Here is a 25,395-nt window from a genome sequence, read left to right as displayed (position 1 = left end):
CTCCGGAAGTGGCTGAAACGGAGACTGCGCAGGGGGCCTGAGCGGGAGAGTCGCGGCGAGGGCGCTGGCGGAGGGGCAAGCGGGTCGTAGCAGGTCCCGCACTCCAGCCTCTCAAGGCCGGGGTGTGCTGTCTTCTTGTCCTGGACTGAAGTGCCCATGATCGAGTCATCCAAGGAGGAAAAAATCTGTTCCGGGTGAGCCCAGGCCGCCCCGGATGTGCGATGGCTGAGGAGCGGACACCAGGGACCACACTGAGGTGGGAGTCAAGGCAGGGAATATAAGCACGATTTTGGTGGTCTTCGCCCCACCAGAGTGGGACCAGGCTCTCCTGAATGTTGAGACCAACGTGGCTTACTAGAATATTTCTTCCTTGGGTGAGGATTTATTTCTAAGCCCTGCTCCATGACTTGGGCGGGAAACTGAGGCACAAGTCGACAGCGTCTGCCGCGTGATAGTCTCTATTATCCATGTAGCTCAGATCCTCTTTCCCGGACTCACTCCAGTCCACTCCTTCCCCAAACCTCCCCTGAGCTCGCCGTCCTGCCTTCCGTTTCCCTCGCTTCCGGAGGCACTGCCTTTTCTTTCTTCCCTCTAATCTAATTCAGGTCCTTCCCATATACTCTTCTGGTCATAATTTCACACACACCACACGTGCACCCTCGCTCTCTCTCTTTCCTTCCTTTCCTTGGCTGTTCTCTTTGCTTTCACTCTTGCTTCATTATTTTTCACCCAAATTGTTCTCTTGGTGTTTGTAGGGCGGGGTGGGGAAACTGCAGGCAAATGGCGCAGACCATGTCTGACTAACACTTGGCTTAGTTCAAGAGGCAGCTTAGAACTTCATAAAGGGAGTTCGTTGACTTGGCTTCTATTCTGGTTCAACTGTTACTTACTTGTGACCTTGGTCTAATCACCTAGCCTTTGTAAGCCAATTTCTGTTCTATGAAGAAGGAAGCTGAATTAGATCAACTCTAAGGTCCTGATTCTCCGTTCTAAAATTCTTTGTCTTCTCAAACTATTCACTAAGCGTTGGATGGTGACAGTACCCTGATAAGCTGAGAAGGAATAAAAACAATTATTTTGGAATTGGGTATCCAGGTTACATGCCATTCAAACTTGTATCATATTTTGGATAAGTCAAAAGTAATTCTTTTTGACATTTGACAAGATATACATCCTACTTGTGAGATGCTGTTGTGTAGGTGTTTATTGTCGTTAACAAGTATGGTATGTGATAAAGACTTTTTTAACCGAACTTTCCCATTTTGCTTTCTTTAGGTTGGGTTTCAGACCAAGATACTGGATTCTCCTAGTTAAGATAAAGAGCTTTGGGTGCCTGACAGTGAAAATGGCATAATCTGCGTTAACAGTTCACAGCTTGAAGGCATGACAGTTAAGGAACACACATGGACTTGTGGCACATGGAAATGTGTGCACAGAAAAAGGAAATCTATAATTCTTTAAAAGTAGGAAGGCATTCTTCCTTGCCAAAATGGGCACATTCTGTTCAGTTATCAAGTTTGAGAATCTCCAAGAATTAAAGAGACTGTGTCACTGGGGTCCCATCATAGCCCTTGGTGTTATAGCAATATGTTCTACAATGGCCATGATTGACTCTGTGTTGTGGTATTGGCCCTTACATACAACTGGAGGAAGTGTGAATTTCATCATGTTGATAAATTGGACTGTCATGATTCTTTATAATTACTTCAATGCCATGTTTGTCGGTCCGGGCTTTGTCCCTCTGGGGTGGAAACCGGTAAGACAATGAACTTTAATGATAAGCATATGTTTGGTTTTTGCCTTATCTGCTAACCAGTAATACTAAACACAGCCTGCTGTTTGTCTTGGTGGAGATTAAGTGTATTATTCTAATCACTGATCAGAGATTTTATTTCGTGTCTGTTTGAAGATATTCACCCAAAATAGCATTTTCCAAATATTCAATTTTATTGAATATTTGCTCTGCATTAAAAAAAGTTGGAAGTGGGGTGGGTTCATGGTCAAAAGTTGAGGAAACATCACATGTCATACACAATGAGGTTTGGATATAGGATCTGTTTTCGTGTAATACATTAACATCCCTTAGAACTGAGAACAGCACTTTAGAAACTGCTGGTTTAAATCATAAGGCTTTTAAGTCATTGCACTGAAACTATAACATTGGGAAGTATAGTCCAAATCCATTTATAGCTTAAAAACTACTAGAAAGTTTATGCTTATGATGTCCATGTTTCCTACTAAGGGACATCACCTGATGGCTTGTCAGAAAGGCAGAATCTTGGGCTCCACTTCAGATCCACCAAATCAGAATCTTTATTTTAATAAAGTTCCCAGATGATTCTTAGGTGTATTAAAGTTTGGGTAACACTGGTGTATATGGTGTGCCGTGTATTATTCGAAATGAGTACAGGAAGGGTAAGACACAATTTGCATTCTGTAAAAGCTTATAACCTAAGCAAGAAACCAACACACTTGTGCAAATTGTGAACATGATGGGTGCCGTCAAAGATAGAAGAATTGAGCATTTGCCTCAGGGGACCTGAGGGAGGAGTGGGAATTTCCAAAGGAGATGGGGAAGAGGGCATTTCAGGTTGAGAGAATGGTGGGAGCATATATTCAGAAACAATGGACAGCCCTGTGTGACTGGAAAAAAGATGATGTAGTACAGAGACAGCCAAAATAAAGGCGGATCATGGAAGGTCTCAAATGCATGAAAAATTGTAGGCCATAGGGAGTTTTAGAGGTTTTCAGCCAGAGTCTGACATAGTCAGAGTTGTGTTATAGGAATCTTATTTTGACAATACACGATTTTGACAACATACGGTTTGTGCTAAAGAAAAACCACAGTAAAAGAAAGGGGTTAGGAAGTGATTAAAATGGCTGAAGAAAGAGGAGGTAACAGGGGTAATGTCAAGGAGGGAGCAGATTTCAGAAAGAGTATCAACTCATGCTTAACTCCTCACTCTAAAATACCTGCCAAGTTGTCAGCTACCTTTTTCTGAACTCCTCTCAATCCACCAAGATTGGGGGTAAGCAGAACCACTAGTGACATTGAATTTGGGTGGAGCATAGGGAAGAAAAATTTTAAATGACTTCTGGGTAATTGGGAAAGGGATGATCTTATCAGAAAATTGTTATTTAAAAATATTTTAGCTCAAATAGGAGGATTGGAAATGCAAGTTAAGATTCCCTCCTTCCCTATCCTCCATAAAAGAAAATCATACTGTAGGAACCATACTTGAGTTTCGGTATCTGATGCATTTTTGTTTCTGTTTTGCTCCCAAGGAAATTTCTCAGGATACCATGTTTCTCCAGTATTGTAAAGTCTGCCAAGCATACAAGGCACCACGTTCACATCACTGCAGAAAGTGTAACAGGTACATGTCTTTCTTGCTGTTCACTGGGGACTGATCAACTAATTACTGATGTTTTCATTGTTCTTTCTACTATATTCGGGCTACTTCTATTCACTGCAAGGTTGCCATATTATAAAAAATATTGTCAAAATTGTTGTGTCCATAATCTCCATTTTATACTTAAATTATCCAGATAAAAAGTAGATGTAATTCTTCTTTGTTACAAGTGAAAAGGTATTCTAGAAAAATACAAATTTACTTTGCATCTTGCCCTGCAAGAACGAGGTAAAAAGTTATACCTTAAGTTTGTTTCCATATATCAGGATTAATTGTGTTTGTCAGCTGCCTTCTGGACTAACTTTAGAATTGTTCTGAGACTAAATTATAAGGGAGATCCCATCACTTATTAACAAACATTTACACTTTACACAAATCTAATAATCCAGGTGCCTATTATCACAAATGTTTTAATATCAGAAACTTGATCAGAAGAAAACCAAATAACTATTAAAAATGTGAAATAACCTAGGACCTTTTTTAATGAACAACTATACTTGCTGATTAATAAGAAATTTACAGAACCATTGAGAGCAACTAAAGTGTTGTTTGAGGCCAGAACATTTTCTTCTAGCAACGGTAAGGAACAGGTGCATGGCAAGACATTGCTTGTTATACCATGTCTTATATTCTGGAGTTAGCTTGTTTATCTCAGAGATCTATAACTAAAGGATACTGTGAGAATAGGAAAGAAGTTATGTATGTCTGTTTGATCCCATTAACCCTAATGGAGGTTTATAAGGGATTCATTAAGTCTGTTGCAGTTCACTTGGGTCACTGCACTTACAAGCTAGGTGAAAACCAGGAACCATGCTCATTTCTTTGTAATGAGCATTATAAAGAGACCCTCTTTGAGTGAGTCTCTTGACTTTTTTAAACAAGTACTTGTAGCTACATCTTTTCCTAAGAAGCTTTACAAAGCCTGCTCTTTCCTGTGCTGTTTAGAATTTAAAAGGAGTCACTGTTCATAATTGTTAAAAGCTCAAAAAGGCCAGGTGCAGTGGCTCACACCTGTAATCCCAGCACTTTGGGAGGACAGGTCGGGGGGATCACCCAAGGTTAGAAATTCAAGACCACCCTGGCCAACATGGTGAAACCCCATCTCTACAAAAATATAAAAGTAGCCGGGTATGACAGCGCGTGCCTATAATCCCAGCTACTCTGGAGGATGATGGAGGAGGATTTCTTGACCCTGGGAGGCAGAGGTTGCAGTGAGCCAAGATCATGCCATTGCACTCCAGCCTGGGTGACTGAGCGAGACTCTGTCTCAAAAAAATAAAAATAATTTTTAAAAAAGCTCATAAGGATTTTTCTTTCCGTTCCATGAGGTATAATTCTTCCGTAGCTCATGGACATGCTGGATTCCTATTTGCTTGATCTTTTGAAGACCAGAGTTATTTAAAGTAGACAGGATTTTCTGCCTCATGTTTTATGTAAATTTTTCTTGTTAGATGTGTGATGAAGATGGACCATCACTGTCCTTGGATCAACAACTGTTGTGGTTACCAAAATCATGCTTCGTTCACACTGTTTCTCCTTTTAGCACCACTGGGTTGTATCCATGCTGCTTTCATTTTTGTGATGACTATGTACACACAGCTTTATAATCGGGTAAGTGAAAATGAAAATGTTTTGTTGCAAAATCATCCATGCCAGTATAAATGGTAGTTATCTAGATTATTTAAGAGGTTCCTTTTGGAAATATGCTTTCTGTGATTTAGTTGAGGAAACAGAACTTTGTTTTACTGCTGTATTGGTTCCTTTTTAGAAAGCATTAAAAGTTACATTTTAAGATGAGGAAAGATTATTTGTTCTGGAAACTTAACATGCTCTAGTTGAAGCTAATTATTATTTTAGTACTGTATATATAATTCATTAGATTTCATACTTAATAGTTATGGAAAGAATAGTGAGAAGAAAAAAAAGAGCAAGAAGAAAAGACACACTAGTGCTTCCTACTTCCATCTCATTCCTGTGGCAAGTTGTAGTTCTTTGTTCATTTCTAATTCTGGTGCCTGGAAGGTGGCTCATGGAGCAGAGCACACCGTAAAATATAAACAGATTAAACCAGCAACAGATCAGGTTGATTTATGGACAAGTAGTCATGAGATCAAATTCAGGGGACACAAAGAAAACTCCCTAAAGAGGCCTTGAAAGTAATCGAGGGACAGACACCTGATGGGACTGCCAAACTGAAGAGTCTGTCCCTTGAGGAGGCGACGGCCCATATTTGATCTGCCAGCTTGTGGTGTTTGGGAATTCCAGCCTACAAAAATCTGAAAATCTGGATTTTTCTTTGAAATCTGTCGATTTTTAAATGTTGGCACCTAACTCTGAATGTCTGAAACATGATGCAGGCAGGCAGCACACATCTGTGGCCATATTTGGCCTGCATTTTACCAGTTCTTCACCACTGTCTGTAAAACATGAAGGAAGAAACAACTGAATTCTAGGTAGTACCTGTCGCTGTGGACGAATACTGCAATGTACAACAGCAAGGAGAAAAGAGAAGACACAGTTCTGGTTTAGGCTAGTGTCTAGTGTTGTTGATGCGTGTTAATATTTGCAGGGTATTCTTGACATTTTGTGAGGAAACAACAACAAAAAGTCACATTTGAGAAAACTAAGAATGATATCGTGCACATCGGTCTGAGCTCAAGTTACAGTATTAATTAAAAATAGCTGTGTTTGCTTTGGCCACAGGGTCATGTTGTCATCTCTTTGATCAAGTTGTTGTAAATGTCAGTAGAGTCTGAGCAGGTACCACAACCAAATAATTTTGTGTGTGTGCTGTTGTTGCTGTGATAGCTCTCCTTCGGATGGAACACAGTGAAGATTGACATGAGTGCAGCCCGGAGAGATCCTCTTCCAATTGTTCCATTTGGATTAGCTGCATTTGCTGCCACCTTGTTTGCCTTGGGATTAGCTTTAGGAACAACCATAGCTGTCGGGATGTTGTTTGTTATCCAGGTAAGCATCTCTGTTCCCTCTAGTTAAAAGTGTCAAGTTACTGGGACTGATTGAACAAGAAAGATATAAAGGCTGTGTTCAGGTGTGCAGTTTGACATGGAAATTACTTTTGCTTATTTCATTTAAGCAACTAATCTCCTCTGTATTAGTCAGATAGTTTCGAAGTAATTTTGCCAGAATTTCTAGGTATTGATTTAGTTTTTAAAATGTTAACTTGGAGTTGGGTAAGTTCTGGAGCACTTCACAATTGAGAGAGTTCTTCTCACCTGTACAGTCTATCTTGCTCTTCACATCCACCCCAGTAGAGAAGTCTTACTGTTTTCCCTTCCCTACAGATGATTAATTAATTGATTCTCAAAAACTTTAAGTGACTTACCCAGTGTCACCCATTTCATGTACTTGGTAAACATCGACGTTACTTTGTAATAGTATATATTTAATAATAGTAGTAATCATAATATAGCTAACATTTATTGAGCACTTCTTATGTGTAAGGCACTGTTTTAGGCACCTTACATGTATTAGCTCATTTAATCTCCATAATAGCCCTATGATAAAGATGCTATTTAATGCCTACTCTGATTAATCCCTCTGCTAATTTCTGAGGCTGCAAAAATGATAATGAAGAGGTAGCTGCCCTTAGGAACTGACAGTTAATAGTGAACAGTTAACCCTAATATAAGGCCATATATATATACATCATAGATTTATGTGCACAGTGTTATGAGAACAGAGAGGAGGAGACCTGGCCCTGAAGGAACCAGAAACCATTCTTATAACTTATTGCATTCACGTGATTAATTTATTCATTCATTGAAGGCCAGCTGTGGGCCAGGTATTGTGCTAGGCCCTTGGAATATGATGAGGACTCCTGGGCCAAGGCTGTTTCTTTTTCTTTTGTTTTGAGACAGAGCTTGGCTCTGTCGGCCCAGGCTGGAGTGGAGTGGCACGATCTTAGCTCATTACAGCCTCCACCAAAGCTGTTTCTAACATGCTACACTGTCTCTGTGAAGGCACAACCAGACTTTAAGGTAATTTGGTTTTGTTTTAAGGTAAGCTGGTTTTGTTTATATGTTATTATTGTCTGCTAACCTGGAACCAAATTCTTTGAGAAATTTTTCCCAATGCCTCTAATTGAAAATCATATTAGAAATAAACTAAGAACCTGTAATAAAAAGCCTGTATATGTGGAATTAGTCATATCTAGGAAAATCAAATAATGGAATAAAGATTGAATGCATTCATTATTTTTAAGGCAAGTGAAATGTTAAGGTTGACTGAAATGAGTCACTGTTACTTCTCATAGATTAATCATAAATTTAAAGTTAGTTAAAAATAGTGATAAAAGATTTTAATAGCAAATTACAAGTAAGCACTGATTAAATGGATTATATTAATGTTTTGTTAATGCTGTCAAAACCTTGCTCTGAAAATAGTATTCAAGACATGAAGTTTGATTAAAATACTAGATTCAGATTTGAATATGGATGGGTGTAATCATTGTTACGAGAGGTACCAGGGTGGAGTAGTTAAGAACAGACTTTGGAGTCAGATGGATGACATGGTAATTATGTTATTTAACCTCTGTTATCTTTGTCAATGGAATGGAGTAATAATAGCTATCTCAGAGGATTATGAATATGATAATCTTAAAGGAACCTGGATCACATTATTAAATTTTACTATCATTTAATTTCCAGATGAAAATAATTCTCAGAAACAAAACTTCTATTGAATCATGGATTGAAGAGAAGGTAAATTTTAATAATTGTTTCTTCATTATTAATAATGTATATTAATAAAGGACTAGTAAAGTCCTCAATATTAATAAAGTCTATTAATAGACCAGATTAACAAAAAGTGCCTGAAAGTGAAAACATGGCTGCCAAATGGCTTCTGTAAGTCATTTGCATGCCACAAAAAAAGGTGGATATAGGAAACATTTTTATTCATTCTGTAACTCCTGCAGAAATGTGCCTCTCATACACCCTGAGTGGTTGCAGAGGCCTAAGCCACACATCAAACCATCCGTCCGTTGTCTCTTAGACTAGAGAAGAAAGCAGCCCATTTGGAAAGGAGCTTCCGCCCTACCAAGCAGACACCAAGTTTTTCTCAGTGTTTTAAACATTCAGTGAAGCTCCTAACATTTAGCTTGTCGCAGACCTCATAGCCTCATGCTGTCCATTGTGATTCTAGCGTAAAACACAAATCTGACTCCCCTGCTCCCTGTTTGAAACTACTCAGAACCTCACCATTGCTGTGCCAGGGGTTGAAACCCAGATTCCTGCAGGGTCCAGGCAGATAATGCCAATGACAGGGAGCAAGCTTGTATACAAAGAGTTGCCTGGCAGAGCAAGTGGATTGTTGCCACAGGGAAATGTTCACATTTTCCAAATTACAAAATAAGGAGAAGAAAGCATTGTTTTATATCTTTACAAATCTCTTTAATATCTGACTTAACAGAAGACAGTTGGATTCTCACTTCTGCATTCAGTCTGTTGAGATATGTTGCTTTGATTGACGTATGTGAAGATCCAGCCTCACACAGATAAGTAGATAGAAATGAACAGAGTATTTTAATAGGCCTTTACATGATAATAGTGGATGTTCTTCCATGTTATATTAAAAACTTGACAAGTGCTATTTCTTATCAAAGATTTTTATACCTTTTTATTTTAAACTTACCAGGCTATCTTGCTTTTTGGATGAGTCTTTTACCAATATGTGGTTTTATGTAGCATCAGGCATTGGTCATTTGGGAAATACTAGTTTACTGGGTTATGTAGATTTTCCAAAAGTTAACACCTTTTATTATATAGTATCCCAAAATTGCATTCACTTATATCAATATATCAGTTTGATGAGAAAAGATTCTTAAGTATTAGAAAGCTGGCAGGCTCACAGTGGTAGATATAAGGTTTTTAAATTCTAATATTCATTTGAAAGCCTTAATTTTTTACTGGCAACCCATACTGTCAGCCATTTCCCTTGAAGTGACTGCCTGACTCTTCATTTTTGAGGAAATGTTCACCAAGTACGGAAGTCTGAATAACCTTAGTTTGCTACATTACTCATTCTTTCAAGTAAAAATAGTGTTACATGGAAAAAGCTGTCTGTACAGCTTTTGTTAGCTTACAGCTTAACCACTATTTTACTTGAGATGACCATTCTATTTGGGCATGCTTTATGTGTACTTCTCATTTTGTCACGCAGAATATTAAAAATAAAGGACATCTCCTTGAGAATTGAGATTTAATATTTAAAAATAATTTTTACTGCTTCATCAAGGGCATTCTTACATGACATTGCTCATAACTACTAACACAGTTTGGTGCAGCTGCCTTGGTTTCTGCTAAGATGCCAACAGTTTTATTCACCATTGCAAATGTCAACACAACAAAAAGACAAATAACGTTTCAGTATTGTTAGGAAAAGAGCTTGGCCTTGCTGACCTGCAAGAAGAAGTGTTGAGAACTCAAAGTGGTCTACAAGGCATGCTTTGAGAACCACCGATGTATAGGTTTAAGTCTGAGTTCTTAGCTTCTGATAGACTTTTTATGACTTCTTTTTTTGTTTTTTGGAGATAGAGTCTTGCTCTGTTGTCCAGGCTGTAATGCAGTGGCACAATCTTGGCTCACTGCAACCTCTGCCTCCTGGGTTCAAGTGATTCTCCTCTGCCTCAGCCTCCCAAGAAGCTGGAATGACAAGGTGTATGCCACCACACCCAGCTAAGTTTTGTATTTTTAGTAGAGACAGGATTACACCATGTAGCCAGGCTGGTCTCAGACTCCTGACCTCAAGTAATCCACCCACCTCAGCCTCCCAAAGTGCTGGGATTCCAGGCATGAGCCATTGCACTCTGCTGACTTCTTACCTACTTCTCCAGCCTCATTTCCTACCCTTCTCTACCCTGTCTCACACTTGATACTAAATTACTCATAATTTGTACATCTTACACTTTTGTATCCTTTCATGTGTTGTTCCCTCTGCCTATAACACTCTTCCCTCTTTTTTCCCTTGATTTCTTGCTTCTCAAGACTTAGTTAAGGTATTGTTTCTCCCAGGGAGCCTTCCTGGACCCTCCCTAGACTTGGCTAAGTACCTTTTGTTTCCTTTGTTCCCTTTTCCCAGAGCATCTACCACACCCCTCTGTCACCTTTTAACACACAGTATTGATAGAATCCTAACTTCATTGAGTGCTTCTGTTAGGCAAAGACATGTCTTAGTCATTTTGTAAATGACTCGTATGTTTACCAGTTTTTCTTTGTAAATTTTTAGCCCAGATATCTGTTCTTTGAAATTCAGTCCATTTTGAAGACTCTGAAGCTTTGTTTATAAAAAGGAAAAAGAAATTATTCTTTACTTTCTGGGTGAGGATGGATTGATATAATTTAATAGGTTCATATGCATTATAGCTTAATTAATATTTTAGTAAATAGTTAACTTTAATATCACTTTACAAATACTCGCAATAAGCTCTTCCGTAAACATCGTTCCCAATAATAAAATATTTCAAAGTATCATTTCTAATAAGCATAATAAATATATTGACATTAGATTCACTTTTTTTTTTTTTAAATTTTTGCTAATAACCAAGGCTCCTTATAAACTGCCATGCTACATTTAGAAATTACTTCAGGTGAAATTGGGTATGCTCAATGATATGGCCATAGACTAGAAATTATTTCAGAAGAAGTACTTTATTGCTGAGTAAAAAATTCAAATAAATGATCATATTAAATTTATAGGAAATTTATAGAAATTACCAGACACTAAATTTATCCAACGAATTTCAAGGGGTTTGTACACTTATTGTTAAAATAAATAATGTATCTTTACCACTAGGTGTCAGTGGAACTTAAGAAATCCAAAGCCAGTTTATTTCCTTAAATTAAAGCTAACAATTTAAATGCCTGGAATATAATTTATGCAAGCTGAATAGTTATGTACATGCATAACATGTACATATAGATGCATATATAAATGAGCATGTATACATGTGTGATAGTATAAAAAAAAGAAAGAAGATCTCCTGTATATATCTACTACTTTTAAAAAATGTTTTTCATAAAACAACTCTCCTATTACACCTTTCCTGGCCATTCCCACGGGCATCACTGCACCCAAGATACAACTTTTCATTCTGATACAACTGTTACATTCTCGTGTACCCCACAGAACAGTTCTGTCTTGAATAAAACAGTTCCATCCTGAATAAACCCTCACCTTTCTCCTGAATCTGTTTATCAGCATCCCTTCTATATACCTGAACAACCAGGAGCATTGAGGACATTTTATATATGAGATAAAGTTAGCTAACTCTTTTAGTAAATCTTTATAAGTGCTTATTCCTAAAGAAAACCTGTCAGATATTTTCCATGTAATCACATACAAGGTTGGTGTTCTATATCAAGTTCTTCCCGTACTGTGATGAAGTTGCCTCTTGCTTCTGTGTGCACTAATATTACAGTGAGGAGGAGGTATTTTTTTGAATGCTAGAAACTTGAGAAATAAGTGTTCTCAATAATATAGTACTGAAGGCCACTTAGAGGCACCTGCCATCTTATGTCTTTGTTACCCACAGGCTAAAGATCGAATTCAATATTATCAACTAAATGAAGTCTTTGTTTTTCCTTATGATATGGGAAGTAGATGGAGGAACTTCAAACAGGTATTTACGTGGTCAGGGGTCCCTGAAGGAGATGGACTTGAGTGGCCAGTAAGAGAAGGCTGTCACCAATACAGCTTAACAGTGAGTATATTTTTTCAAGTAGCCCTTCCTTTTTGCCTCACCTTCTTTCCCTTAACACCTCTTCAACCCAAGTGACATAATCGTAGTAAAAGAAGTCATACGAGTGTTTTCACCCTGTCAAAATGAATCTAATAATCCTAAAGGACTTCTTGTATCATGTTTCTTCCTTTATTTAAATCTCTCCTTAACCCTCTATACCTGTGAGATTAAGTCCTGATCCCTTAACATAGTTTTATGAAATCTGGCTGAAAATGACCTTCCAACTGACAGCATCATGTGAATTCCTTGTACATTCCTGTCACCCAACTTTGCCCACAGTTTTTTCCATCTTCTGTGACCTCCACTCTATCTAAAATGATTAGGACTAGTTCCAGTCTACCTGTTCCATAAAGTCTAACCTACCCCTGTAGACTCATCTGAATTCAGAATTTAATCATATACTACTATAGGGTAGCTTATGAAGTTGCATATTTTTATTTCTTTATATCTGTAATTAACAAGACTCTAGGACAGAGACCATGAATTATCTTTATGTCTCCTACTATATCTAATATAGTTCTATTTAATAGTAGCTATGTCAAAAAGAAGTAAGTTATAATGGTGACTTTTATTCATTCATTCAACTTCATTATTAAATATTCTTCATTATTCATTTGTAGTTTGTCTGCTATGTCTCTGCAGAATTAGTGAATATCAGTGTTTTCACCTGAGAAGCTTCATGAGGTCGGAGAATATACTCTGTGATCCCTGGGCCACAGTAGGCACTCTAGGAATATACACAGATGAGGACATCAGAGTGAACAGCAGGAAGAAAACCTCACTCTCAGCCCCTGGTTCTTAGTCATAAGGCCTTATTTCCATGCTGAAACAACATGTGGCCTTTAAATTATCAGCAACTTGAAATGCTGGAAAATTGGGAGTTTGCCATACCACTCTGACAGTTGATGAGGAAAGGCTGTTTTTCAACATTGAGACAAGAGACTTCATTTTTTCTTTTTATTTCTTTCAAACAGATAGAACAGTTGAAACAAAAAGCAGATAAGAGAGTCAGAAGTGTAAGTACTTCTTTTGCAATGATAATTTTTTTTCTTTTGTTAGGCTGTGTACTTCCATGTAGTTTTTTAATTGACTTAGACTAGAAACCAATTGTTGGCTTTTATTAAATAGTATTCCTTAATACATTTGTTAAAATTTGATGCAGTTAACTTTTTTTTTTTTTAATTTAAATAGTTGAGACTAGAGGTTGGAAGGAATTCAGTCAATTTATATTGCCAACATAGGAAAATAATTATCCTCAATATAGCTCCTTAATGTGAAACCTGTCCTTACAACTATCTTTGTTGGGTATGATGGCCACCAGCCACATGTGGCTGTTTTATTTAAATTTATTAAAATTAAAAAGATTCAATTTCTTATTTGCATTAGCCACATTGTAAGTGCTCAGTAGCTACGTGTGTCAAGTGCTGCTGCATTGGATACCAAAGATACAGAACATTTCCATCATGGCAGAATGTGTTTAGACAGCCCTGCTCTGAATTTAATTCTTAGTTATGGGCTTGAAAAGAGGAGTAAGAAAAGCCTTGAGAACTAGAAACATCAGTTGCTTCCCAGGGACCTGGGTGGATGGGGAACTGGGAGGTTCCCCTAGAATGGGAACTCGAAGGCTTGTCACTGGATATTTCGGATCTCCCTTTAAAAATTGAAGTTCAGACTTAAAAGTCAGCTATCATGGGTGAATATTTAAAGGTTTCTTCTGATCACTGATGGCAGGTTCGCTATAAAGTCATAGAAGATTATAGTGGTGCCTGCTGCCCTTTGAATAAAGGAATCAAAACCTTCTTCACAAGCCCCTGCACTGAAGAGCCTCGAATACAGCTACAAAAAGGGGAATTCGTTTTAGCCACAAGAGGGTTACGGTAAGTAATAGGAAGTACTGTATTTGACAAAATTAACATCTAGCCTAAAATTAATTTTAATCTTTTAAACATTTCAGATACTGGCTGTATGGAGACAAAATTCTTGATGATTCTTTTATAGAAGGTATGGAAATGGAAGGGCATGTTTAAAGGACAAGACTATTAGCAATAATTCCAGGTTTTACAAGAATAACTTATATAAAATAATCACATGCCTAATGCATTAGGGGAACTGCATAGAAGGGCACATCACTAAGCAACAAAAAGAAGTTCCTTACATATTTCTCTAGAGCTGTTGTGTTTTTCAGGCCTTTTTAATGATAGCTAACATTTGAGCTCATACTTAATAACTATGGGACAAGTATTTGTGTAAGTGCTTCGCTTAAGGTGTAAAAGTCCCTAAAAGACCTCAGACGTGCACACTATCATTTACATTTAATTGAGGGAACTGAAATAGAGAGGCTAAGCAACTTGCCATAGCCATGCACTAAAAACAGATACAGCTAGGGCTGACCCCCAAGCAGTCAGACTCCACATTCTGTGCACCAAACCCCTGTACTATTTGCCCCCCAGCTTTGAATGAGCATTTCTCTTAAGTTATTATAAAAACCAGTAGATTGAAACTTTGTGTTTTAAGTTTTAGAATTGTTCCTTTTTAAAGTGAAGATCAGCTTGGGATGTTCTTTAAAAAAAATTGGAGGTTAATCATAAATTAACCCCTTATGACAGCCTTGATATAGAAATGTATATGTTAGGCCAGGCGTGGTGACTCATGCCTGTAATCTCAAGACTTTGGGAGATCAAGGTGGATGGATCACTTGAGATCCAGCCTGGCCAACATGGTAAAACCCTGTCTCTACTAAAAATACAAAAATTAGCTGAGCATGGTGGTATGCGCCTGTAATCCCAGGTGCCTCAGAGGCTGAGACAGGAGTATCGTTTGAAGCTGGGAGCCAGAGGTTGCAGTGAGCTGAGATCATGCCACTGCACTCCAGCCGAGGGGACAAAGGGGGATTACATCTAAAAAAAAAAAAAAAAAAAAAAAAAAAATTTGTATGTTAGGAAAAGTCTAAAAAGGAAATTCACAAAGGCTACAAGGCTACAAGGAGGTAGTTCCCTGGAAAAGACGGAGTATAATGGTGTGCCCAGAACACCTTCGCTGATCATACACATATAAGTAAACACCCATACTAAGTTCCCCCCAACTTTAGTTAGGAGCTGTCTTTAACCACATTTGTCACTATTCTGGATCACAGAATTTGGGAAATATCTGTTCCTAGCTTGTTAGGAACCTTATTTCCCCCCTCCCTCCCCTTCAAAATGTGCTTATAATAGCGAAGGGGAAAATATAAGTCTAAAAGCTTATTAATTTGAATCAGTAGGACTTACTGCTTTCAGTAATGTTACTGTCATCCATCAGACTATTTAACTTCAATTTCATTGTCTCCCTCAGGTGTTTCAAGAATAAGGGGCTGGTTCCCTAGAAAATGTGTGGAAAAGTGTCCCTGTGATTCTGAAACAGATCAAGCTCCAGAGGGCGAGAAGAAAAATAGATAGCTACTGTTAAAACGAAATTATCCTTTACGTCTGCTCAACTACTTGAAAATTGTATATGTTACTAAAGAATTATGCAATGAGCCTACTCTGGTTAAGATGTTCTTTTCCTCAAAGGTGCCCTAGTGCCATGATTTGAATATTTTTATTACCGTTTTGAAATGGAGAAGCCATTCTGCATATATGCCTTTGAATTCTTGCCCCTCTTTACCACCTCTTCTTCCCCCTCAAAAGAAAAACATTTCACCCGAGTAAGTGAATGGCATTTTCTCTAGGATTTTCTTATGCACTGCACACTCTGGACCTCACCTGCAGATACAGTTCCCCCCTTACCAGGAGCATCTGCATGTGGTACTTTTCTCTCAGTTGATATTTCTTATATCATATTCTAGATACTATAGAATTCAATCTGTCAGATTCAGTATAAGCTCAAATTTTGTTACGTCTTTTAATAATGCAAATTTTGTCAAATCAAATAAAGATCAATAGATGTTCTGTATAAATCAGTTTTTACTTAAAGCATTTTTCATTTTGCTGACTAAAAAGATTCGTCTTCGTTACTTATGGAAAAACTGCTATGCTGCCCTGTGGAAAATTGGCATCTTAAAACATGTCTTAAGAGATGACACACTTGCTTCAATATATTAACCCTGTTAATGGGATATTGAGCTCGTAGTGATGGCAGTGGATAGCAGGTGTGGCCTGAGGGAAGTTGGGGGGGGAGCCGGGAATAGGCGGGAGATGGGCATGGCTACAGCTGCCCAACCGTGGCTGTAGACCCGGCATCCCTGCACTCTAGGGGGCCCAGGGAAACCCCTGAACCTGTCTACACCGCCTGGCCTCTCTCTGCTGCTGGCACCCATTCTGGAACAAAGGTGAGGCCAAGCCTGGCGCTGTTGGGACCTGGCAGGGTATGCATGAGCTCTGAGTGGTGCTGACACCAGCACCCTGCCACCTAAGCCCCCTCTGGACTTCAGGCTGCCAGCCACAGAGCATTCCAGCTGGTGAAGCGACACCCTAAGGATCCTGTGACAATAAACATAGTGATTTCAAAATACTCATGTATACTTGAGTAAAAAAACCAAAGCTTGTATGAGTGGTAAGATCCAAACTGGTGGGCTTGGGTGCTTAAAGTTGGGCTTGTCTGAGCATAGGAGTAAAATGCCAGAAGGAAAAAGAAAGTGTATTTCTCTAGACTTCAGAAAACTTTCAAAGGCAGGGAGTGTGAAGCTTTGGGGGCCAGGTTTGTAATAGTTAAGAATAAGGGAAGAGTCCTTGGGAATTCAGCAGTGAAAACACACGTAACATATATGTTAGATGGAGTCATGTTACTGTGAAGCGAGAAGGTAGAACAGTCTTGAGTTGGCATTTGAAGCAGATGAAGGGACGAGTCATGTGCTTTGGGATATCTGTGTTTTAGAGAGAGCAGCAAGAACAAAAGCAGGCTGGAATGTACCTGACATGTTTGATAAACAGGAAGGAAACCAGTGAGGTTCAGCTGGAAGGAGTGAGGGGAGAATAGGAAAGGAAGTGAAGGCAAGAAAGTTAAAGTGATAACAGGAGCTAGACCTTATTAATGTTAATTCCTGCCTCTGCCTTCCCTTTTATTTCAGATACTTAAGAATAGACATTTCTTTGGCTTCTCTGGGCTCAAAGTCTAGAAAGACCAAGAACATTCTCTTTAACTCAGCTGGAGGCCAGAAAAGAATACTATTAATATTCAAGATTACTTAGAGTACAGCAAAGATGGTAAAAAAGAATGGATATAACTTGTGCTCAGTTGGAGTTGTGGTTCAGCTGGGCTTATTTATTTATTTATTTTTAAGACAGAGCCTTACTCTGCCGCCCAGGCTGGAGTGCAGTGGCATGATTTTGGCTCACTGCAACCTCTGCCTCCTGGGTTCAAGCTATTCTGCCTCAGCCTCTTGAGTAGCTTGGAGTACAGGCATAGGCAACCATATTCAGCTAGTTTTTGTATTTTATTTTAGTAGAGACAGGGTTTCACCATGTTGGTGAGGCTGATCTCGAAATCCTGATCTCAGGTGATCTGCCCACCTCAGCCTCCCAAAGTGCTAAGATTACAGGCTTGAGCCACCATGCCTAGCCTCAGCTGGTATTTGTTTTATTCTTCACAGCTATGGGATAAGAAGGTTTGGTCTTCAGAACTTATTTTCTTCAGTAGTTATCAAACCTGGCTGCAGACAAGAATCATCTGGGGATCTTTCAACAATCCCACTGCCCAGGCTGTATCCAGCCATTTAAATAAGAATCCCGGGAGTGGCACCCAGGCATTGGTGTCTTTTTAAACTTCCCAGATAATTCTATTGTGCAGCCAAGTTTAAGAACAGATACTGTACTTGATTTTTAAGGTGTCCTTGTTTAAGACTGATTCTTATGGTCCATAATGCAACAAACACCACAACGTAAGTATCTGCAATCGTTTATTTTAAAGACTTTTTACAAGTAGAAGCAATGTGTGTTATCTGGGGGTAAGGTAGAGCAGAAACTGGAATCCGAGGGTGGGGGAAGATCAGTTTTTTCCCTCACAAAAGATAAGCCTGTTGTGTGGGTGTCTTGCTTGCCCATGGACCTTTGTTTCCAGTCCAGGAGGGTTTTATTCAGCACTTGCTTCATTTACTGGAAAAGTTCACTGGGCCTAAGTGTCAACTCCTTGCCTCACAGCTTCCAGCTCAGCAGCAAATTGTAAGGAACACATTGAATCCCCAGTTACTACTGTAAATAATGCTTTTTTTTTTTTTCTTTTTTTTGAGACGGAGTTTCACTCTTGTCACCCAGGCTGGAGTGCAATGGCGCAATCTCGGCTCACCGCAACCTCCACCTCCTGGGTTCAGGCAATTCTCCTGCCCCAGCCTCCTGAGTCGCTGGGATTACAGGCACATGCCACCATGCCCAGCTAATTTTTTGTATTTTTAGTAGAGACGGGGTTTTACCATGTTGACCAGGATGGTCTCGATCTCTTGACTTCGTGATCCACCCGTCTCGGCCTCCCACAGTGCTGGGATTACAGGCGTGAGCCACCGCGCCCGGCCCTGTAAATAATGCTTTTAACAGCATTCCTTTTGGATAATATGACATAGACCCAATTCTTTTTTTTTTTTTAGGTGGAGTTTTGCTCTTGTTGCCCAGGCTGGAGTGCAATGGTGCGATCTTGGCTCACTGCAACCTTTGCCTCCTGGGTTCAAGCAATTCTCCTGCCCAGCCTCCTGAGTAGCTGGGATTACAGGCATGCACCACCATGCCTGGCTAATTTTGTATTTTTAGTAGAGACGGGGTTTCTCCATGTCGACCAGGCTGGTCTCGAACTCCCAACCTCAAGCGATCTGCCCACCTTGGCCTCTACAGTGCTGGGATTACAGGCATGAGCCACTGTGCCTGGCCAAGACCCAATTTTTAATACTCCCAAGTCAGATCTAACTAGAGTTTAGGAAATGTTTGCTATGATAAAACTTTTCCCTTCTGTGCATAATTTAGTTTACACAGAAGAGCATCGGAGAAATTTGCCTCATAGATATGATTGACATGAGTGATAGATTAAAACTATTTAAAATTTTAGTGGTTTTGCAGAGCAGCTAGAACACATGAATTATAAGCAGTTTTTCAAAATTAAAAAGTCTCTTAGTTTGAACAGTAGAAGAGGTAAATGAGTATTAAGACTTTTAGCAAGTTATGTTTACCGTGAAACAACAAAGAAGAAGGCAGAGAGCGTCCCTTTAACCCTTGAACCTGTGGTCACTTACAGTATTAAGGTTGGAAATCATGAGGAAGGAACATAGAGCATGAACTGGGATCTCAAAGACAGGCATGTTGATACAAGTAGCCCTAAAGCCTTCATATTAGCAACATTTAAGATGGGAAGGACAGGATTAATTTATTTTGGGACTAAGTTTACACATTATACAGCTTTCACTTAATATAAAACAAAATCTATGGCATTATAGTTTAGTAGGAAAAAAACAGGAAGAAAGACAAAACAAATGTAAGAATAGTTTTTAATCCCTGTTTTCACAAGCAGTGCAGAGTGAGCAGGCAGGCTACCTCAAGCCCTTCCAGCCTTAAGTACCTTATCCTAATCCTGGATGTGCTCATACAGGCTGTCAATTTGGGTCCGGAAGTATTTGGAAAGCTCTCCCCGCTTTGCTTTCAATGTTGGTGTCAATAGCCCATTTTCAATGGAAAATGGCTCTGGATGAAGAAAAATGGCCTTGACCTGGAAGATGAGCACATACACATCCATGCTCATTAGTGATTTGGGCTCCTCTGCAGAGCCCTCTAAGTGCTCTGTAAAGGAAGTGAGCTTGATGCAGTGAGAGGGTAAAGAGAACAGTAACACACGCCCATGCCCATAAATATAATTTGAGAAAGAACTGAGTAGGGAGATGGGAGAAGGGATAGTAAACTGAAAAAAAAAAAAGGACTGTACAAGTCACTACGAAAGGTCATTTTGGAGTTAATGGCACAAAATCTAAAATCAACTCCTTAGATATTATACATTTAAACCTCATTAGATAGAAATTTTAAATAAAACTTTCTAATATGACCAGAGGCAGTATAACATCAGTGGTAGTACACACCTGTTCAAAGGATTTAAGGCCACCTTCTCTCCCAATTTTCTGCATGTCTTCTAAAACGGCTTTTCTTACAACCTAAGAATACAAAATGCTGCTTAAACCATGGCCGTTTCAAAAAGAGCCTGAAGGGCTAAGCGTGAACCAACTCAAAGTGCTTGTCACAGCCATTCAGTATAAATGCAGGAATATAAAACAGTGCACAAGCATGTTATATGCCCAATATTTAAAGAAAAACCAAGAGGAAAAGGCAAATCTAAATGTCAACAGTTTTATCTGAATAGCATTTTTACTGTCTTATTTTCCAATCTTTTGCCACAATGAATGAACACGTTATTTTAAACAGAACAGAGTGTTTTCTTTTTTCTTTCTTATTTCTTTTTGAGACAGTCTCACTCTGTCACCCAGGCTAGAAGGCAGTGGTGCAAATCTTGGCTCACTGCCTCCAGGGTCCAAGCAATTCTCTGCCTCAGCCTCCAGAGCAGCTGGGATTACAGGTGCGCCACTACACCCAGCTAATTTTTGTATTTTTAATAGAGATTTCACCATATTGGCCAGGCTGGTCTTGAACTACTGACCTCATGATCCATCCACCTCGGCCTCTCAAAGTGCTGGGATTAGAGCCATGAGCCACTGCACCCAGCCGAGAGTTTTATTTTTTAAACTCTCCATCCTATCTTCGAGTCTTATAAAACTATTCAGTCTCTTTGGGCTGGAGCCACCTGTGACAGATGCAGGAGCTAGTGAGGCATCCTCTCCTCCATGATGGGCCCATGGGGGTACATAAAGCTTTCCTAGGCAATACTCACTTGGTTTTGGCATAGTTCCTCAAAGGAGCCCTTCACCCCAAGCTTGGCTACAAACGAGGGAAGTGTGTCTGTGTCAGGAACCACCACTCCTATTAAGGATGACTATGGAAAGGAAATAAAGGTGCAAGGGCATGAGAGAAGTCGTGTAGGAATGTCCTCCAGTAGTTAAATAAAGCAGAATTATGTCATTGTAATTGCTATTTCCCCAAAACCTTAAATCCAGTACTAGTGTTCTTTTCTCACCATATCATTTTCAACACCCATGGAACTATAATGCCATTTTCCCACATAATATCTCATTTACAAAGATGTTCTATTCAAATCTGATTATTCAACATTAAACTTGAAGCATCTCTCCTTGTCTATGTCAACTCTCCCCTTACCCCCAAAAAGCTATGTTTAAGCACAGTGTGCATAAAACAGCTTGTTGTTTTGGGATAAGGAGTTCCTTAAAGTTACGTTCAAGCACGGTGTGTATAAAACAAGTTTGTTGATCGAAGTTTTGTTTGTTGTTTTGTACATACCGCAACAGTTTGTTGTTTTATACATACTGCACTTAAACATAGCTTTAAGGAACTCCTTATGGAATGGAAACTAAGTGCAATGTGGAGCTCTTTTTTTTTTCTGAGACAGAGTCTCACTCTGTCATCTAGGCTGGAGCACCGCAGCGTGATCTTGGCTCACTGCAACGTCTACCTCCTGGGTTCAAGTGATTCTCCTGCCTCAGCCTCCGAAGTAGCTGGGATTATAGGCACGCGCCACTATGTCTGGCTAGTTTTTGTATTTTTAGTAGAGATGGGGTTTCACCATATTGGCCAGGCTGATCTTGAACCTCCTGACCTCGCGATCTACCTGCCGCAGCCTCTCAAAGTCATTTTATACTGAATTGCTACATTTTAGTATAGCCGTTTTAAACAATTCTACTAACTTGGGTACAAAGCCATCAAAGTTTCAAAAAATTTTTAATTGAAATTGCCTGATTTGAGGTTTGGAATATAATTTCTTTTTTTTTTTTTTTTTTTTTTTTTTTTGTTTTATAAGCTTGGATCTTCCCATTCTGAACCCAACTATACAAATTTCCAGTAGCTACAGGAACCAGCATGATTTGTGACTGAAAAAAGCTATTGTTAAAATCATATATTACCCGTAAGCTCTCCCCATGTACAAAAACTTGTGCCACTGGTCTACTCCTGATGTAGATATTTTCTATCTTCTCTGGCGCAATGTATTCTCCTTGGGCCAGCTTGAAAATGTTCTTTTTACGGTCAATGATCTTCAGAGTTCCATTCTGTATGAGACAGATAAAAGTATGAGTATTTTTGAGCCATAGAAGCGCTATCAGTGGGGAGAGTGGTGAAGTCACAGTTATCTTTCTTTACTAAAGCTGATTTTTCCAGAGACTTTTGAGCTGTCTTTTATTTCTCTTTCTTGGCTTTGGGGAAAGGGGAGGGAAGCATCTTGCAGCAAGAACCCGTCTTTACTGTATATCTATGTGGAGAGTCAATGTGCAGCCTCAGAAAAAGTCTCCTGGATCCCCTGGGGTTATGCAAATTGATGCCTCATCCAAGGAGGAAATTGTGCAGCTCTCAATTTCCAATCACTAATTTTCAATTAGTTCATTTTTAGAACTCTCAGCAGTAGAGAAGGGGTTGTCTCTTATTTAGACTTTTGATTTGATTTTAATAGTTCTCCCACTGCTTGACTCCCTGTTTTGTTTTCCTCCTTGTTAGATCCAGGAGCAGGTTCAAACAGCTCCGCTGTGCTAATCAAGCAAGTCAATTACTGGGCTTGTTAGGACAGCAACCGGGCTGAGAGGGCTCCAGCCAGCCACCAGAGGTCATTTGCAGCTTCATTTCTCTGAACTAATTGGTCTGAGGAGCTTAGGACTTTAGGGATTTGAACCACAGAATTGGGACAAATGGCAAATACCATCCACATGACAACACCCTAAGCAGGGCGACTAACTAAACCAACTCTGGACCGATCACAAGGCAGACTCAAGAAACTAGCCATCAATTCAGCCTAATATTCATTGTCCTAAAATGATTAGTAAAGTGCAGCTTTCTATAACCCTGGTATGGGGACATATCTAGTGCTTACATCCTAGGCTTATTAGAGTGTTACTTAATCCTGTTACTAGACAGAAACAAATATGTTAGCAAGATACTACCAAACCCAAATCAATATAATGCATTGTTAGGACCAGTGTTCTTAAAAGTTACATTGTCAAGATTCCTTAAATCTCACTTAAATCTTAAATATTGATTGAGCAAGAAAAGAGTGTTAAGTTCTTGTTATATTCCTACTTCCCCAGCACACAGTAGACAAAACTTTAGAGAGCGGAGATCTTTTGGAAAACCCCATCACTGCCCTTGCAATAATTTCCTTTCTTCTTAGGAAAATTAATAGCAACTGCGGCTAATTATCATCAAGCTATGCTAAAAAAAAAAAAAAAAAGGAAAAACTCTCTATCTTCCACAGAAAGGGGCTGTGAAGGTCACTCAGAGACAAACACTAACCTCTGCAAACACTTGATTTAGAAATCCTGCTTCCTGTTTTGACATGTCTGTGAATTAATTGGGAGAATACTTATGCCAAGAAACTCATAAGAGGCAAAAGTTGTGGACCCATGGAATTATGGAACCACAGTTTGTTGGGTTTTTGTTTTGTTTTGGTAGACACAGGGTCCTGCTATGTTGCTCAGGCTGGTCTCAAACTCCTGGCTTCAAACAATCCTCCCACCTCGGTGTCCCAAAGTGTTAGAATTATAGGCATGAGCCGTCACACTTGGCTTCAAGCCACAACTTCTGCCTCAAGAAAAGTTAAAAAAAAAAAAAAAGGATGAAATACTACATCTCAATCTCCCTACCCCTTTCCTAGAGAAGTCACCTAATTTTTCCTTCGCTATGAACAAATCTATTTCATTGCAGGGAAGCCATGCCAATTCTGATGTCCAGGTCTACCTGACCTATTAAAAAATCCCACTTTCAGTTTGGGTCTAAAAACAGTGCTAAGGGCTGGGTGCGGTGGCTCATGCTTGTAATCCCAGCACTTTGGGAGGCCAGGACAGGCAGATCACAAGAGGTCAGTAGTTCAAGACCAGCCTGACCAACCTGGTGAAACCCTGTCTCTACTAAAAATACAAAACTTAGCCAGGTATGGTAGCATGCGTCTGTAATCCCAGCTACTCAGGATCGCTGGAACCCAGGAGGCGAAGGTTGCAGTGAGCTGAGATCACGTCACAGCACTCCACCCTGGCCAGCAGAGAGAGACTCTATCTCAAACAAACAACAAAAAACAGTGCTAGGACCACTGACTTACTGCTGGTGGTATATTTGATAAGGAGTAAGGCAAGAAGAAAGCACGTCAACTGGTCTACATCTTGGTGTCTTCTATAACAGTGTGATCAAAATACCAAAAATACTCTGGCCAGGTGTGGTACCTGTAATCCCAGAAATTTGGGAGGTCAAAGCAAGAAGATTGCTTGAGACTAGGAGTTTGAGTCTACCTGGTCAACTCAGTGAAACCACATCTCTACAAAAAAAAATATTTTTTTTAAAGAAAGACTTTCTAGCTTTGGCAGCTCCTATTCACACATTAAATTCCTTTCTCAGAATTTTGTATTGTTGGTCCATGGAAGAGCTGCAACTAGAACACAAATCTCCTGACTTCCAGCCTATATTCTTTTTTTTTTTTTTTTTTTTTTTTTGAGACAGAGTCTCTGTCACCAAGCTGGACTGCAGTGGCACAATCTCGGTTACTGCCACCTCTGCTTCTTGGGTTCAAGCAATTCTCCTGCCTCAGTCTCCTGAGTAGCTGGGATTACAGGTGCCTGTTACCATGCCCAGCTAATTTTTGTATTTTTAGTAGAAATGGGGTTTCACCATGTTGGCCAGTCTGGCCTCGAACTCCTAACCTCAGGTAATTCACCCACCTCAGCCTGTATGTTCTTCTCTTGATAGTATGAGGAAGTCATAAGCCAGGTAGGGTACAAACCTAATCTCCAGGTGCCTCAACTGATGAATCTGCTTGCATTTCTGCCCTTCTTGCTATAAATAGATTGTTGTCCCCACTCTCTTGGCATGGACTTGTAGGAGTTATGATGAAATACCCACCGGGAGCCAGCGTCCAATGTCTCCTGTGTGAAGCCAGCCATCACTGTCCAGGGCTTCCTGTGTCTTCTCGGGGTCCTTCAGGTATCCTTTGAACACATTGGTACCCTTGATGCGGATCTGCACAGCAGACATACAAAATGGTGGCAACAGCAAAGGCTGCTCCTCCCAGCATGGGCAGTTTATGAAACACCTGCTCCCCCTTACATCATTTGATGGCTTCCACTACAGTGTGAAGAGCACCAGATCTGAGTGCTTAATTCTCTGCTAAAGATCTCAAAGG

General features: G+C 39.6%; 2 protein-coding genes across 6 annotated transcripts in view; one reads left to right on the top strand and one right to left on the bottom strand.

Moving 5' to 3' along the window:
• The first annotated feature begins 1 nt into the window (after nt 1).
• ZDHHC6 (zinc finger DHHC-type palmitoyltransferase 6) lies at nt 2-16,111 on the top strand. 3 transcript variants are annotated; one of them, XM_032281110.1, is made up of 11 exons: nt 2-374; nt 1,276-1,756; nt 3,286-3,377; nt 4,865-5,024; nt 6,222-6,383; nt 8,084-8,137; nt 11,968-12,135; nt 13,149-13,190; nt 13,906-14,051; nt 14,129-14,175; nt 15,505-16,111. In XM_032281110.1, exons 2-11 carry the CDS (start codon nt 1,490-1,492, stop codon nt 15,606-15,608), a joined length of 1,242 nt encoding a protein of 413 aa, XP_032137001.1. In that variant the 5' UTR covers nt 2-374; nt 1,276-1,489; the 3' UTR covers nt 15,609-16,111. The 3 variants fall into 3 exon arrangements, with proteins under 3 accessions (XP_032137001.1, XP_032137000.1, XP_032137002.1); XM_032281109.1 differs by having other exon boundaries at nt 7-256; XM_032281111.1 differs by lacking the exon at nt 2-374 and having other exon boundaries at nt 1,710-1,756; nt 4,957-5,024.
• Nucleotides 16,112-19,597: 3,486 nt separating this feature from the next.
• The window catches only part of ACSL5 (acyl-CoA synthetase long chain family member 5), a 45,908-nt gene continuing 40,110 nt past the window's right edge, over nt 19,598-25,395 (bottom strand). For all 3 annotated transcript variants that reach the window (XM_032281106.1, XM_032281107.1, XM_032281108.1), the window contains exons 17-21: nt 25,116-25,232; nt 22,145-22,288; nt 21,001-21,102; nt 20,198-20,269; nt 19,598-19,833 (exon numbers count right to left, since the gene is read on the bottom strand). In XM_032281106.1, coding sequence (XP_032136997.1) covers nt 19,693-19,833; nt 20,198-20,269; nt 21,001-21,102; nt 22,145-22,288; nt 25,116-25,232 — 576 coding nt within the window. In that variant the 3' untranslated portion in view covers nt 19,598-19,692. The remainder of the gene's footprint in view (nt 19,834-20,197; nt 20,270-21,000; nt 21,103-22,144; nt 22,289-25,115; nt 25,233-25,395) is intronic.

This window comes from Sapajus apella, unplaced genomic scaffold, assembly GCF_009761245.1.
Source record: "Sapajus apella isolate SASKATOON/1434 unplaced genomic scaffold, GSC_monkey_1.0 scaffold13, whole genome shotgun sequence".
NCBI lineage: Eukaryota > Metazoa > Chordata > Mammalia > Primates > Cebidae > Sapajus > Sapajus apella.
This window is presented reverse-complemented; position numbering and strand designations above follow the sequence as displayed.

Bases quoted from the DNA above. Each gene is read 5' to 3' on its own strand.
- ZDHHC6 (XM_032281110.1), top strand. From the start codon at position 1,490: ATGGGCACATTCTGTTCAGTTATCAAGTTTGAGAATCTCCAAGAATTA. The intron at 1,757-3,285 runs GTAAGACAATGA...TTTGCTCCCAAG, and splicing joins TCCCTCTGGGGTGGAAACCG to GAAATTTCTCAGGATACCAT. The intron at 8,138-11,967 runs GTAAATTTTAAT...TGTTACCCACAG, and splicing joins AATCATGGATTGAAGAGAAG to GCTAAAGATCGAATTCAATA.